The following is a 14,701-nucleotide window of genomic DNA, read 5'->3' on the forward strand; positions in this document are numbered from 1 at the left end:
GGACACGCCCCTCGGCGCCATTTCGCCGCCGCCGCCTCCATGCGAGTGGCGCCGCGCCGGCCTCTCCTGTCAGCGCGTGAGGAAAGGCCGCGCCGCCGCCGCCAGCCGCGCCCCGGGGCCGCGAGCAGCCGAGGTAAGGCCGAGGGGGCGGCGGCCGGCCGGGCCAGGGGCTCCGGGCGCGGCTCCGGGGGCAGCGCGCGGCGGCGGGTGGGGGCGCGGCGGCGGCGGCGGCAACCAGGCCTCTCCCCCCCACACTCGGTCCTCCCTGCCTCCCGCGCGCCCCCCACTCACCCCAGGGGCCGGGCCGCGTCTTGGGGTTGGTTGGGGTGGGGGCTGCTGAGGCGAGGGGCCGGCGTGACGTCACGCGCCCCGTGGCGTCGCGCGGGTCCCCGGGGTGGCGTCTGCGCATGCGCCGGGGCGCGCGCGCGTTCCCGCGCCCGGGGGACAATAGACGCGGCGGGGTTGGGGGGGCGTCGCCCCTCGGTGAGACACAGGGGCTGCGTGACGTCACGGCCGCCCCCCTCCGCCTCGGACGCGGTTTGCTGGGGGGGGGCGGCCCCTTCACCGAGCCACGTGGCGGGCGGCGTTGGGGCGCGTGATTCGCCCTAACGGTCCCGTCCCGGGGCGGGGGTGGGGGACTCGAGGCCACGTGCCCTTCCCCCCCCCGTAATAATATTGCTACTACTAATAACAAATAGTATTATCGGGGCCTGTGGGGTGCAGCGGATAGTATTATCGACAATAATATCAATATTATCGATGTTCGATATTATGGGTAATAGCATAGATGATGTAAGGTGCTTACTAATAATAGATATTAAATAATATATTATAATCAATTATATACAATTTTTTAAAATTTTTATTGCAATTGATATTACAATCAATTATGTGTTACTTTATTTTGGGGGGGGGTGTCCCACCCGGCGATGCTCAGGGCTGACTCCCGGCTCTGCACTCCGGAATCACTCCTGGCAGTGCTCGGGGGACCCTATGGGATGCCGGGGATCAAACCCGGGTCGGCCACGTGCCAGGCCAATGCCCTCCCTGCTGTGCTGTTGCTCCAGCCCCAGTTATAGATATTATTAATGAGCACCTCCTGTGGGTTTGTGGGTTTAGGGCCTGCCCTAGCACTCTGGGGGGCTGTGCAGGGGCCCCCCCCCCCAGGTGGAAGACCCCGTACCCGTCCACGTTTGAAGCCCAGCCTCCACCCTCTGAGCTCACCCTCTGCCCCCCTAAAGAGGGGAAATATGGGGGAGGCAGCTGGAGGGGTGACGGGGTGACTCCCGAGGTGCCCAAAGCTTGCCCCCTGGGGGTGTGCCCTGCACCCAAGACCAGGGAGAAGGGGCCGGCTTGCTGGGTGCCAGGCAGACGGGGGGGGGGGGGGGAAGGAGAGGCCCCAGCGGCATGTATTTGGGGTGTCTGATGACTTGGAGTGGAGGGAGAGTGCCCACAGCACTCCCTGACAGTGACTGTGCAGCCACGGCAGTGCAGAAACCACCAGAACAGCACAAGCTGTGCTTGGCTATTTTTCACTACCGTGACTTCAATTTGAGTTGGTTTTATTTTATTTTATTTTTTGGTCCCACCTGGCGATGCTCAGGGCTGACTCCCCCGGCTCTGCGCTCAGGGATCACTCCTGGTGGTGCTCGGGGGACCCTATGGGATGCTGGGAATTGAACCCGGGTCAGCTCTGTGCAAGGCCAGCGCCCTCCCTACCTGCTGTACTCTAGCTCCAGCCCCTTAAATTTGAATTCAGATCTCCATATTGGGTAGTGGGGAAAGAACGCTATTTCTTTTTTTCTTCCCGCCCTCAGTGCTGGGGTTGGAATCCACAGCCTGTCACATAAAAAGTACACCCGTGTTCTACCTCTGGACTACATCCCTTGGTCCATCCTTGAAACTCCATTCCTCTGGGACAAAAAGAGGCAGCAAAACATCTACCACATAGTATCTGCATTATTGTGAGCAATAAGTGAGTTAAGACACCTAAGATTCCTGTGGACAAGTAGCGCGTGACACGGTCCCTCCCTCCCCCCCTCCCAGCCATGCTCACTGGTCACTCCTGGCAGGCTTGGACCATACAGGATGCCGGAAATTGAACCGGCCGTGTGCAATGCAAGGGCCCTGCCCGCTTTGGTCCCACCTCTTCATTTTTTGAGTTAGTCGCCTGTAGTCACCCTGAGATAACTATTGGGAGGATTTTTCTTTACAAGGTACTTTTCCTGGGGCTGGAGTGATACCACAGCAGGTAGGGCGTTTGCCTTGCACATGGCCAACCCGGGTTCAATTCCTGTAGGGTAACATGGGGTTTGTCCTTTTAGCCTTGCCGCAGGGAACTTAGTTTACCTTAGAGCAATGTCCTTTCTGTTTGGACACAGGAAGACAGTTAATAATATGCTTTGTAACTTGGGAGCTGATTGACTCCAATAATATTTACTCCCGGCATCTGCTTTCTCAACTCAGTTGCCCTTAGTTCCTAGCACCCCAAAGGCAGGGTCCCGACGAGGGACGGAATGGACCCAGGGCAAGCTGTGAGCTACCCTGGCATCGAAATGGGCCAGGCCAAAGCGCCACAATACTCAACTATAAGTTGAGAGCATGGTCATAGACAAATGCTGTCATGATCCAAAAGTAATGACGAGACTAGGACCCTGCTAGGGTTAGGAAGACTAACCTGGCCTGAGGACTGTGGTCTGGAATATACAGTGAATGTCCTCAGGAAGAACCAAACTAAGGTTATATCTCTTACTGTGCTCATACGGATTGACATTGCTAGAAATATTAGAAGCAAATTTACTGTAACTATTTAAGCAGATTACTAGCTGAGGAAGAAAGGGGCATACCCTGGCACACCCTTGTTTGGACCCCACCCTTGAGTGGATCTCCTAGTAATCTCATCAAAATCCTTAGATGAGATTTTGTTAATCTCCTCAGAAATGGTCTTACTCTTCTTTGTTGATTTGTTAATGTTCAGCCCACCTTTGTGTCACCGCCCTATGTGATTGCTATATAAATTGAGTCTGGGGGGAGACAGAAGACACGGGAAGACGCAGAGACAGAGAGAGGTCAGAGGAGAGACTACAGAGGCAGAGACAGAAGAGAGCACATCGGCACACACAGAAGCAGAGCACAAGGAGGAGCCGTCCCGATCTGGTCCATACACAGTGGCTCGGGAACACCAGACTCGAGCGGTGCGTGCGAGAGAGAGCTGCCCCAAGTGCCCGAGGACAACAGAATGACAGGACACAACATCGCGTCTCCCCCTCCCAAGCACGTGCCGCCCCTTGTGATTTTTCACAGATTCCCAGCATCCCATAGGGTTCCCCAAGCACCGCCAGGAGTAATTCCTGAGTGCAGAGCCAGGAGCGACCCCTGTGCATTGCTGGGTGTGACCCAAAAAGCAAAAAAAGAGAGAGAAAGAGAGAATGCTCTTAACCTTGATTTTCAGTAGTTTCCAGCGTTTGTCCTTATCAGTGATACTGTTTATAACTTATAATGTTTGGTTTTTTTTGTTTTTAAGGTCTGAAAAAGAGATTTGAATCATGGGTGACATTAAGAATTTCCTGTATGCCTGGTGTGGCAAACGGAAGATGACCCCTGCCTACGAGATTAGAGCCGTGGGGAACAAGAACCGGCAGAAATTCATGTGCGAGGTACTAAAAAAAAAATAACAGTTTGCAGTTAGGTGTTTATGGACTGACTCCTGATGGGGAAGGAGGGTGGGGTTTGGGCCACCCCCCAGTGCTGCTTAGTACCTTGTCCCAGCTCGCTGCTGGAGATGGAACCCAGGCCCAGTGTTGACGCACACGTGGGGGCTATTCCCAGCTCTGCCCACGGCGCCTCCTGGCAGTGCTCCAGGGACTGTGCGAGAGACGCACCCTAAACCGTGGCCTGTGTCTTTGGCCCGGGGATGCTCTTGACTGTGACTTGCCAGCTGCTCTGTTTCGGTTCTGGTTATTTCCAAGTGAGCGTTGCTTTTGACCCTGTGGTGGATGAGTTTTTCTGATCAGAACGTGTGTCTCACTGCGCTTCACGTTAGAGCACTTGGATCGGCGTCAGCGTTAGGAGCTCTTCTAGAAAGTGCTAGTTCTTGGAGACTTACAAAATGGAGGGGGGATGTTATGCAGCTTCAGAATTAACCCCTGAGCTGTCTTCCCGGTCCATGAATCAGATTTGGATAGAGAGCAGTTGTGTTACACGAGAAGAGACAGGGTCCTGGGCTCTTGCTGGAGAACGCATTGGGTGCCCGGCCAGTGACTCACTTCCCTTCGTGGACTCTGGAATGGGGGGGGGGGGGCGGGGGTAACCGGGATCATGGGGGTTGTTAAATCTCTACATCACTTTTCCTGACTGCACCAGGTCCGAGTGGAAGGGTTCAATTACACGGGCATGGGCAATTCCACCAACAAGAAGGACGCCCAGAGCAATGCCGCCAGAGACTTCGTCAACTACCTGGTCCGGATAAACGAGGTCAAGAGTGAGGAGGTCCCGGCAGTCGGGGTGAGTACTTCCAGCCCTGCGCACGTGAGCGTGTCCGCTGACCCATTGCTTGCAGAGCCCCAGGGGCTAGTCTTGGAGTGCATTTCCGGGTGTGCCCAGACCCTCTCGGGACCCCGAGGTGCCAAGAATGACAGTCTGTGTGAGGCATTTCCCTGCCTGCTGTGCCATCTCCCTGGATCTAATTCTCCCTCGGTTCTTGAAAATATTTTCACCAAGAAAATAGTGAGGGACCATTTCCCCTGACTCAACGTTTAATCCTTTTCCCCATAAAAGGAACAGATCGCTTCGGTTCCTCCATTCTTCATTTTGGGTGTCTGGCCGTTTCACTCTGATGTGGCAAGTTAAATGGAGTTTGGTGGTTTTCTTTTTCTTGGTATTTATCGTGCTCGATTTTGCTTTGATTCTTGAATCCATAAATGTGTCTTTTACCACATTTGGAAATTTGGCCTTTTTATATATATATACTTGTAGATACTGTCTTTCTAGAACTTTTGAGCCATTCCCCCTCCCTTTAAAAGAAAAAGTATATTGTTTGAGTTGCTCACTGTGGTTTCTGGGCTACATCCTGTGGTGCTCGGGGATTGTTCCTGGCGGGGCTCAGGCCATGTGGGTGCCGAGGATCAAACCCCGATGGGCCACATGCAGGGCAGGCCCCCTACCCACGGGGCAGTTTAAAGCCAGCAGCGTCCGGGCTGCTTCATATCTTCCCTCCGTCAGCAAGCTCTTCCTTTGTCTTTCGCTGCTCTTAATTTATTTCTCCCCCGTGCTTCCTGTGGCCTGCCACCCCAACACAGTACTAGCAGCAGGCTCCCGGGCACCTGCAGACCACCGCTCCGTCCCCATGGGTCCCTCGAGCGGATGGGCCACTCCCTGGGGGTTTGCCGTCTGAGACCAGACTCCTCAAGCACTGACCAGAGAGAGCTCTGTCCGAGTCTCAGGAGCAGGGGGCGGGACGGGGAGCCTATCTGAGGACTCCGTGAGGACCGAATCCGAGTGGGCGTGGCCTCTTCTCTTGCAGATAGCGCCCCCTCAGCCGGCCCTCCCCGACTCCACGGACACCACTGCTGCCACCACCACGACGACTACGACCACCACGACTGGGAGCGCCCCCGCGCCCATGGGGGGCCCTCTGCCCCCACACCTGGCGCTGCAAGCAGGTGAGCTCCCCGTGCACAGGCACGCCGTCACCTCGCGGGGTCACGGGTCTCGGGCCAGCCCTCGGCCTCCACATCGTCCTCTGTCCTGGAGGTGCTGCCGTGTCAGCTCTGGTCCTTTGTAGGTGGGCGCAGGCGGGCACTGGTGACGCTGTTAGGGGCTTGCCTCAGTGGGTGGAGTCTTGGGTCTCAGGACAGTCTCTGCACAGTCCCCTGGGATGCGGCTGCTGAGGCCCAGCGGGTCGCGTGTGGCCCCCATCCCTGGGTTGCCACCTGGACAGCTCCGTGATGAACATTGGCGCCTGTGCTCAGTCGCTTGCCTTGGCCCCATCGCCATGAGCTCTCTCGTTTCTTCTCCATAGAGAACAACAACAACAACTCTACAACGGGGGCCTCCGGCTACGGGCCACCCGCGTCCTGGGACAGGGGGGCCAACAACAACAACATGAAGGACTACTACACGAACAAGGAGGAGCAGGAAGTCCAAGCGGTGAGAACGCCCCGCCCCCAGTGCTCCGTGGGTCTTTGAGGGGCGCTCGTTAAGACAGGCGCAGGCGGTGCTGAAGGTGACTCGGGCTGGATTTAAGACACCCACTAATTCTGGCTCAGTTTTTACTAGGAACGGTGAAAACCAGCCTTTGCAATACAGACGAAGGCGGTGTTAGCAGGCTCCGGCGCCTTCCGTGCGCGGGGGGAGCTCCAATCTCAGCCGCCACACTGAGTTATCGTTGATCCAACAGACCCTGGAATCTGAAGAGGTGGACTTAAATGCCGGACTTCACGGAAACTGGACCTTGGAAAATGCTAAGGCTCGCCTGAACCAGTATTTTCAGAAAGAAAAGATCCAAGGAGAATATAAGTACACCCAAGTGGGCCCTGACCACAACAGGTTTGCTTCACTCCCTCCCCGGTCTCTGGGGGGGCTCTGGGGCCTCCCGGCTCCCTGGTTGTCTGCTGGCTGGTTCTGTTGGTGGCGTGGCCGTGGCTCTGTGGCGAGACTCTGCTTTCGATGTGTGGTTGGCCGCAGTTTCCCTTCTTGGCGTGTGTTGAGCGGTGCTGGGACTTCTGCCCAGAGCTGCGGGTTGCTGGACTCGCCTGGTCCTTTCGGGAGTCCGAGGCGCAATTCCTAGCCACAAGTGCTGGTTTGTCCGCGCTCCCTCGCAAACCAGCAGCCGTGGCGGGTGTGTCCCTGAGCGGTCAGAGGTGGTGCGGTGGCCTGGCCCGGAGCCGCACTGCTGGAGTCCTGTTGTTCCACTTGGAAAGTGTCCGTGTCTGGCTCGAGGCCGGCCCGAGCCTTGGTTTGGGGGTTGGAGCCACCGTTGCTTCGGTCCGTTTCTGCGACTCTGCGCGAGGGGGTGCGGGCGGGGCCAGTGACAGTATGTTTCTCAGCCTGCTTGCGTTCTTCCTGAGAGCGTTCCAGGGTGTAGTGGTTATTACTCCCAGGACGGCTCGGACGGAGTGGACTCTGCCGGGGGCCACGATTTCCACTGGAAGAGGGCGGGAAGGCCGAACGATGGCAAATTGGGAGATGATTTAATTTGATGCCCTTCAAATAAATTATTCCAAAAACACAAAAAAAGATTCTGGAAATCAAAACAGTCCTCCTTGGGGTCTGCATCAAGCAGCCCAAAAACCAGTGACTAAAACCACAGTTTGGCTTTGTGGTCAGAGGCTGCTCGGAGCATGTCTGCCCTGCTTTCCGCAGTGCTGGTCCATCCTGAATTCTCATTCTCGGTTCTGAGATCAGACTCTTAAAAGAAGTCCTCCAAAGAGACCGTTTCTGATACTCTCCAAAACGCTGCCCATCTGAACTGATTGGACACTCAGTGGCATTAAGAAATTAATGTCGGGCTGGGCAATATATCGCACAGCGGGGAGGGCGTTTGCCTTGCACGCACCGACCCAGGTTCAACTCCTAACATCCGTATGGTTCCCCAGCACGGCCAGGAGTAATTCCTAAGTGCAGAGCCAGGAGTAACCCCTGAGCATCGCTGGGTGTGACCCAAAAAAGCAAAAAAAGAGAAGAAAAATGTCTTGGGGCCGGAGAGAGCACAGCGGGGAGGGCGCTTGCCTTGCAGGCGGTCGACCCGGGTTCGATCCTCGGCATTCCAGAGGGTCCCCCAAGTACTGCCAGGAGTGATTCCTGAGCCTAGAGCCGGGAGTCAGGCCTGAGCATTGCTGGTGTGACCCCCCCCCTTCAAAAAAAAGAGAGAAATTGATTATCTTGAGGGCTGGAGAGATAGGACAGGGGTTAGGTCACTTGCCTGACATGTGGCTGACCTGTCCCATCCCCAGCACCACGTTGGTCCCCCAAGCACAGCCAGGAGTAGCTCCTGAGCACTGCTGGGTGTGACCCCAAAGCAACGAGAAATAGCTGGTGTCCTGCCTGGAGCTTGCTATTTCTTGATTGTCGTCATGGACTTCTCGAGAATTCAGGATGTGACACTGAGGCGGGGAAGTGGGACGGCACCGCTCCCTGGCTGTCCTTTGTTTAAAGCACAAAGACAGCAACACCAGAGGTCTGTGTTGAGACACATGTGCTGCTGCTTAGGCTGAACTAAGCAATCACATGGGAGACGATTGTAAACTGATTTCTGGTGTCGCTGTTCCCGTAGGTGGAGGAGGCTGAGATTGGGTGCTGCCTTTAAGCCTGGCTGAGAAACATACTGGCATCGGTGGCATTAATGAAAGGGTGGATGTTGTTCCCCTGAAAGCCAGTGGCCTTTGACCCCGAAGCCGCTGTCCCTGCAGGTCAGTTCTCCAGAGTCATAGGAAGGAGTCTAACACTCTGTCCTCAGTCTCACCTAACCTTTGATCCGCAGCGTAGAGGCAAGCGTAGAATGTGCCTGAGCAGGGGAAGGGTCAGGGCGTGAGGCAGTGGCAGAGGACAGTTTCCCTCTTGTAACAAACTAAATTCCTTGAGATCTGCTAGCGATGCCGCCTTCAGCGTTCCAGAGTACGGAGTCCTCGGGACCTGATTTAAATTGATGTGGTTATGAGTTAGCTTAAATTTTTTTTTTTGGATGACTGGCTACTTCCACCTGCAGGCAGATCCTAGAAGCCTACCTTAGTGCCCCCGGCCCATGCTTGTGTGTCCCCGTGTGTGTGTGTGTGTGTGTGTGTGTGCACGCGTATGCGCGCGCTTTTTACCCGGCTTCTCTTAACATCCATGAGTGTGTGGCCCATGCAAAGGAATCCTAAGGGAAGCGCCATTATAAAGTTTTGGGTCTGTTCTATTTTTCTGCCCCAAGCTAAGTGGGAGATGTTCTAGCTATTCGGATTGCCTTCAGCCTTTGGAGTAAGTAAATGCAGCGCTAGAGCCCTAACACGTTCTCTTCAAGAGAGTTGGCCGTGACTTTGATTGTCGCTGTCTCCTGCCATGTTCTGTCTCACTTGAGGTAGACATTTGATCTCGGATTAAACAAAAATGTTTCATCGTGTTTCTTTCTGCTTAGATTTGCCTAAATAGTTGGAAAGCCTGCCTGATTTGAGAATCCTGATTTTCATGATTCCACAGTTGTTTCGTTAATTTCTAATCTTGTTGCCTATGTTGTTACAGGAGCTTTATTGCAGAAATGACCATTTATATCAAGCAGATGGGCAGAAGTAAGTACCGCTGCTTCCCGGTAGTGTCTGTTGGGTGGAGGAAGGGGGGGTGGGTCTTGGAGCCCAGTGCTCAGGGGTCTCGAGAGGTAGCACATAGGGTGCCTTGGAGTAATGACGACCACGAGTCAGAGGCCCGAGCACCGATGTTCCCTTTAGACAAAACTGTCTTGGACCAGTGATCTCCACCAAATTTGTATATCTTGTTTCTGGATAGAGCCGATGGCCAGAAAGCCATCCCAGTTTCTCCTTGCGTGTCGGGCTTCCTAAAACAGGATTCCTGTTAAAATGTTTAATAGGGTCTAGAGCCGTGGTACAGCGGGGAGGGCACTTTACCTTGCACGTGAGCGACCCAGCGGATCTCCTATGGTCCCTGGGCACTGCTGGGTATAGCCCAAAACAGTGGCAAAAAAAAATACACTGTCATCGGTGCCAGAGAGGTAGTCCAGCGGGGAAGGTGCTTGCCTTGTGTGCGAGCTTGCTTCCCTGACACCTCGTATGGTCCCTCTGCCCCACTAGGAGTGACCCCTGAGCACCTCCAGGGGACACCCTTCCCCAAAACCCTGCTTATCTTCCCCCGAAAATAAAGGGGGGATATTACCCTTTCTACCTGCTTTTGTTCACAAGGTGTGTGGCTTTGGATCACTCACATTTCTGGTACTCAGTTTTATTTACCTTCACATGGAGAGAGATAGCCTCAGATCCCATCCAGCATAGTGATTAGAATTTAGTCTCTGACTTGATAGGATCAAACATTTCCATGAATTGTCAGATGGTCTTAAGTGGTTTTTGAATGCAAGATAAATAAGACTAAAAATAAGTTGGTTTCGTAGATTGGGTGTCAAGGGACAAGGATTTGTTGATCAGAGCTCGGTTCATTTCGGTAAGCCGGCTACATAGGCGGGAAGCCGCATGTACAGCTTCCTTGCGTGATGTCTTCTGTCCTGCAGCTGTGTTATTTGGGAGTTAGCCAGGCTGTAAGCTGGCTAACTTGGCAATCAAGACTGAAGTGAGCAAGTACGCATATCCTCAAAGAAAATGTCACTTCGGTCTTAATTGCCAAGTTAGCCAGCTTACAGCCTGCTGCCTGCTTTGGGGATCACAGCTACGCACTGTAATTTATGACAGGCAGCACATTTCTGTAATAGGACAGAGGTTTATCACCTTATTTTTATTTCACAGTTTCTTACAAAGCTGAAAACCCAGCTAGAGTGGGCTGGAGCAATAGTAGAGGGGGTTGGGGGTTTGCCTTGCACACGGCCGACCCGGGTTCGATTCCCAGCATTCCATAGGGTCTTCCAAGCACCGCCAGGAGTAACCCCAAAGCGTCACTGGGTATGACCCAAAAAGCAAAAAATAAAACTAAAAATCCAGCTAGAGATCTAGCTGAAAGGACTGAGCAGTGTTGGGTATATGTGTGTCGTCATCGTTGTCAGCATCATCAGCATCGTTTCCCCGCCCCCCCCAAAAAAAAAAAAGCCTTTCTTAATCCCTATACCCACAGTTTAACGCTCGTCCTTTCTGTGGGTGCTTTTCTGTGTGAAAGACAGAGTTGGGTGTGTGGGAAGGAGGCTGTGAAACAGCAGAGCTGACACCCTGCCCTGAGCAACCTCTGGCAGATCCCTTCCTCAGGTGGTCTGCGGGCAGTGCCTTTTGAACAGCTGAGCCCTCCTAGGACCAGGTTGCGGTAGTGGCTACTGTGTTGAAATCGGCTCTTTGCTGTTTATAACAACGGGGTAGTTACCATACAGCTGAGGGCGAGAGCAGTGTACAGTGGGTGGGATGTTTGCCTTGCATGTGGTCCACCTGGGTGCAGTCATCCAGTATGGTGCCCCGGGCACTGCCAGGAGTGAAGCCTGAGTGCACAGCCCCGGAGTAACCCTTGAGCATCACCAGGTGTGGCCCCAAAACTAAAACACATAGTTGGGAAACTGTTAGGGTCTTGGGATGGGGTCAGGGGGCGGGTTAGCCCTTAGAATGAGAAAACTCTGAGCCTCTGGCACACTCTGGTTTTGGACAGCTTTGGCACCTGCCACCCCCTGTTGCTTCTAAGCTGTTTCTTGACTCATTTTTCCTTTGGCCACTTTCCTAGGGATTTTTGCACGCGAGCATGGGTCAAATAAGAAGCTGGCGGCCCAGTCCTGTGCCCTGTCACTCGTCAGACAGCTCTACCATCTCGGAGTGATCGAGGCGTATTCTGGGCTCACCAAGAAGAAGGAGGGAGAGACTGTGAGTCTTTAGGCCTGGGAACCCACAGAGACACCCTGTAGGGTTTGACACACCTGGCTGGAGCATTCTCCGTTTGCATGCCTGGGCACCTTTCGCGCGGGCAGTTTTTATTGAAACGTCCTTAGAGAGATGTGAGGGGAGAGGAGGAGGGAAGTGCCTGTTTCAGGGGAAACTCGGGCTTCTCCGGGTGGAAGCAGGCAGCAGGCAGAGAAACAAGACCAGTCCGAGAGACGCAGCCTGAGGGCGGGCAGGTCCGTCCAAGCACCCCCACTCTGCGCGGGCGGGCAGGCGGGCTACAGCGCTGCCAGCCTTCGCCCCACGTTCCGTGGTGTGGTTTTCCCATAGGTGGAGCCCTACAAGGTGAACATCTCTCAGGACCTGGAGCACCAGCTGCAGAACGTCATCCAGGAGCTGGAACTGGAGATCATGCCCCCAGTAAGCCCAGCGCCGCTGAGGCCTTGGGGGCGGGGGTGTCCCCTGCTGGACAGGGTCTGCCGTGACGCTCCTTTCCCTTGTGCCTGACAGCCGGAGGATCCCACAGTGCCCGTCGCGCTCAACCTTGGCAAGCTGGCTCACTTCGAGCCCGCACAGCGCCAGAGCCAGGTGGGCGTGGTCCCGTGGTCCCCCCCGCAGTCCAACTGGAACCCCTGGACCAGCAGCAACATCGACGAGGGGCCCCTCGCTTACGTGAGTGCCACGGGGTGTCCGTGTTGAGAGCCAGAAGGGTCCTCAGCAGGCGGTTCCGGGGTTTGACTGGCCCTCCCGTGTCCTAGGCCACGCCCGAGCAGATCAGCATGGACCTCAAGAATGAGCTCATGTACCAGTTGGAGCAGGACCGTGACTTGCAGGCGGTGAGTCCGGGGTGTGTAGAGACGGTGCTGGTGCGGGGGGTGTGGCCAGAAGCAGGGCTGCAGGTTTAGGGCAGGTCAGAGCCTCCTCATCGCCAAGGGAGTGGTTGGCTTGAGCACCTGGAACTTCCATTCAGTGAAAGTGGAAGGAATTAGGGTAGACGTATTTTATAGTGCTTGCACGATCCATTGTGTAGCACTGTCGTCCCTTTGTTCATTGGTTTGCTCGAGCGGGCACCAGTCACGTCTCCATGATGAGACTTGTGACTGTGTTTGGCATCTCGAATACGCCACGGGGAGCTTGCCAGGCTCTGCCTGCAGGCGGGATCCTCTCGGTAGCTTGCTGAGAGGGATGGAGGAATCAAACCTGGGTTGGTCGTGTGCAAGGCAAACGCCCTCCCCGCTGTGCTATGGCTCCAGTCCACGATCTATTATAAAAAGGGGAAAATACTGAAATATTTGAGGGAGATCAGACCATGTGGGATGAAGGGGGAAGGAAAGAACTAGGGTGTGGACTAAGCCCCTGAGATGGACTGCTTTTGCAAACGTCCTGCAAGGTTGGTATTTGAGAAACAGATTTTTGAGAGCCCACGTTTCAGGTAAGTACTACACCTAGTGGGAAGGAGAAAGTTTCTGGAGAGGGCAGATCTTGAGAGGTTTGTTGGTAGAAGTCTGAGGGCTGTGAATTTTACTCACACAGGTTTTGCAAGAGAGAGAGTTGCTGCCTGTGAAGAAGTTTGAAAACGAAATCCTGGAAGCAATTAGTCAGAATTCGGTTGTCATCATCCGAGGTGCTACTGGCTGTGGGAAGACCACCCAGGTGCCTCAGTTCATTCTGGACGAGTTTATCCAGAGCGACCGAGCCGCCGAGTGCAATATCGTTGTGACTCAGGTAGGTGGCACCTGGGGGAGAACGTTTCATTGGAACGTTTTGTGTGTGTGTGTCCCTGGCCCCCGCCTCCTTACGGGGTTTGGGGGTTTTCTAGGGATGGTTCGTGTTTCCGTGATCCGGGAGCGGGCAGTGGGGATTATTCATTCTTCATTTAGTTCCCCTGGCCAACGAGACAACAGCTTTGGCCTGTGGCTTCTCAGTCAAGTCTCTCCGTCCTTCCTGTCTCAGCCCCGGAGGATCAGTGCCGTTTCGGTGGCAGAGCGCGTGGCGTACGAGCGAGGAGAGGAGCCCGGGAAGAGCTGCGGCTACAGCGTCCGCTTCGAGTCCGTCCTCCCCCGGCCGCACGCCAGCATCATGTTCTGCACCGTGGGTCAGTGTCGGCCTCTCCCCGGGCCTTGTGTTTGTCGGAGCCGGAGGCGGTGATGGCCCAGTGCCCTGCGGGGTGGCCTCGGGGGACAGAACCACTGAGGTGTCCAGAGTTGGGCCTCTGGCTCCTCTGTTGGGACTCATCCTGCTTCGCGTGGTTCCCTGAGACGCTGCTGAGGCCCGGTGTTGAGCGCGGGCTCCGGCCCAATTCACTGAACCCGGCTCTGCTCCCCCCAGGTGTGCTCCTGAGGAAGCTGGAGGCGGGCATCCGTGGGATCAGCCACGTCATCGTGGACGAGATCCACGAGAGAGACATTAATGTGAGTCCCCCATTACTGACTGTGCTGTGTCCGAGAGGGAGGGCCCTCCTGGGTCCCCCTGGCGACTCTCTGGGTGACCCTCCCCCGCGCAGTGCACTGAGCGTGGCTGAGCCTGAGGCTGGTTCCTTTTCTTTGTGGACAGACGGATTTCCTCCTGGTCGTGCTTCGGGACGTTGTCCAGGCCTACCCCGAGGTCCGCATTGTCCTCATGTCGGCCACCATCGACACCACCATGTTCTGTGAATATTTCTTCAATTGCCCCATCATCGAGGTGTACGGGAGGACCTTCCCCGTCCAGGGTGAGCCCTGTGGGGGGCGCGGGGGTCAGGGGGCGCTTCCTCCTGCAGTTGGGAGTGCTGGTCGGGACTGTTCACGCGCAGGCCAGATTGCAGTAGAGAAGGGAGTGTTCACGGCTCCCCGGGGTGGCTGTGCCCTCGTGGTTTTCACCTGTGGCCCCTTGGAATATCCTGGCGATCTGCAGGGTGCCGCACGCCCCTGGCTGAGGATACCGTGGCTGAAAGGGGAGTTACGGCCTGGTCGCATCAGCTGTGGGAACTGCTGTGTGGGTGTACAGTGGTGGGTGACTGTCCGTATTCTGTCGGGGCTGGTGCACACCCAGCTTTGCTCAGGGTTCACTCCCGGCGGAGCTTGGGGGACCCTGTGGGGTGCCGGGTTCGAACCTGGTTGGCCGCTCTCCTGCTGTATTACTGTTCCAGACCCCCAACACTGTTCGTGTTCCCGAGGGAGGGTAGCTCCGAACTTTGAGATGCTGCTCTGGCTCGTGGG

The 14,701-nt window shown here is 55.5% G+C and overlaps 1 protein-coding gene across 3 annotated transcripts in view; it reads left to right on the plus strand.

Annotated features, from left to right (window-relative positions):
* Positions 1-14,701, plus strand: part of DHX9 (DExH-box helicase 9) — a 23,453-nt gene continuing 8,752 nt past the window's right edge. The window contains exons 1-15 of one of the 3 annotated variants that reach the window (XM_055121462.1): positions 1-133; positions 3,524-3,656; positions 4,363-4,503; positions 5,522-5,660; positions 6,020-6,147; positions 6,398-6,546; positions 9,217-9,263; positions 11,353-11,489; positions 11,835-11,924; positions 12,015-12,176; positions 12,263-12,340; positions 13,038-13,229; positions 13,458-13,599; positions 13,833-13,915; positions 14,058-14,214. In XM_055121462.1, the coding sequence (XP_054977437.1) occupies positions 3,546-3,656; positions 4,363-4,503; positions 5,522-5,660; positions 6,020-6,147; positions 6,398-6,546; positions 9,217-9,263; positions 11,353-11,489; positions 11,835-11,924; positions 12,015-12,176; positions 12,263-12,340; positions 13,038-13,229; positions 13,458-13,599; positions 13,833-13,915; positions 14,058-14,214 (1,756 nt within the window). In that variant the 5' untranslated portion in view covers positions 1-133; positions 3,524-3,545. Of the gene's footprint in view, positions 134-3,024; positions 3,195-3,523; positions 3,657-4,362; positions 4,504-5,521; positions 5,661-6,019; positions 6,148-6,397; positions 6,547-8,286; positions 8,409-9,216; positions 9,264-11,352; positions 11,490-11,834; positions 11,925-12,014; positions 12,177-12,262; positions 12,341-13,037; positions 13,230-13,457; positions 13,600-13,832; positions 13,916-14,057; positions 14,215-14,701 lie in introns of those variants that run through there. The other 2 variants (XM_055121463.1, XM_055121464.1) reach the window with 2 other exon arrangements.

This window comes from Sorex araneus, chromosome X, assembly GCF_027595985.1.
Source record: "Sorex araneus isolate mSorAra2 chromosome X, mSorAra2.pri, whole genome shotgun sequence".
Classification (NCBI taxonomy): Eukaryota; Metazoa; Chordata; class Mammalia; order Eulipotyphla; family Soricidae; genus Sorex; species Sorex araneus.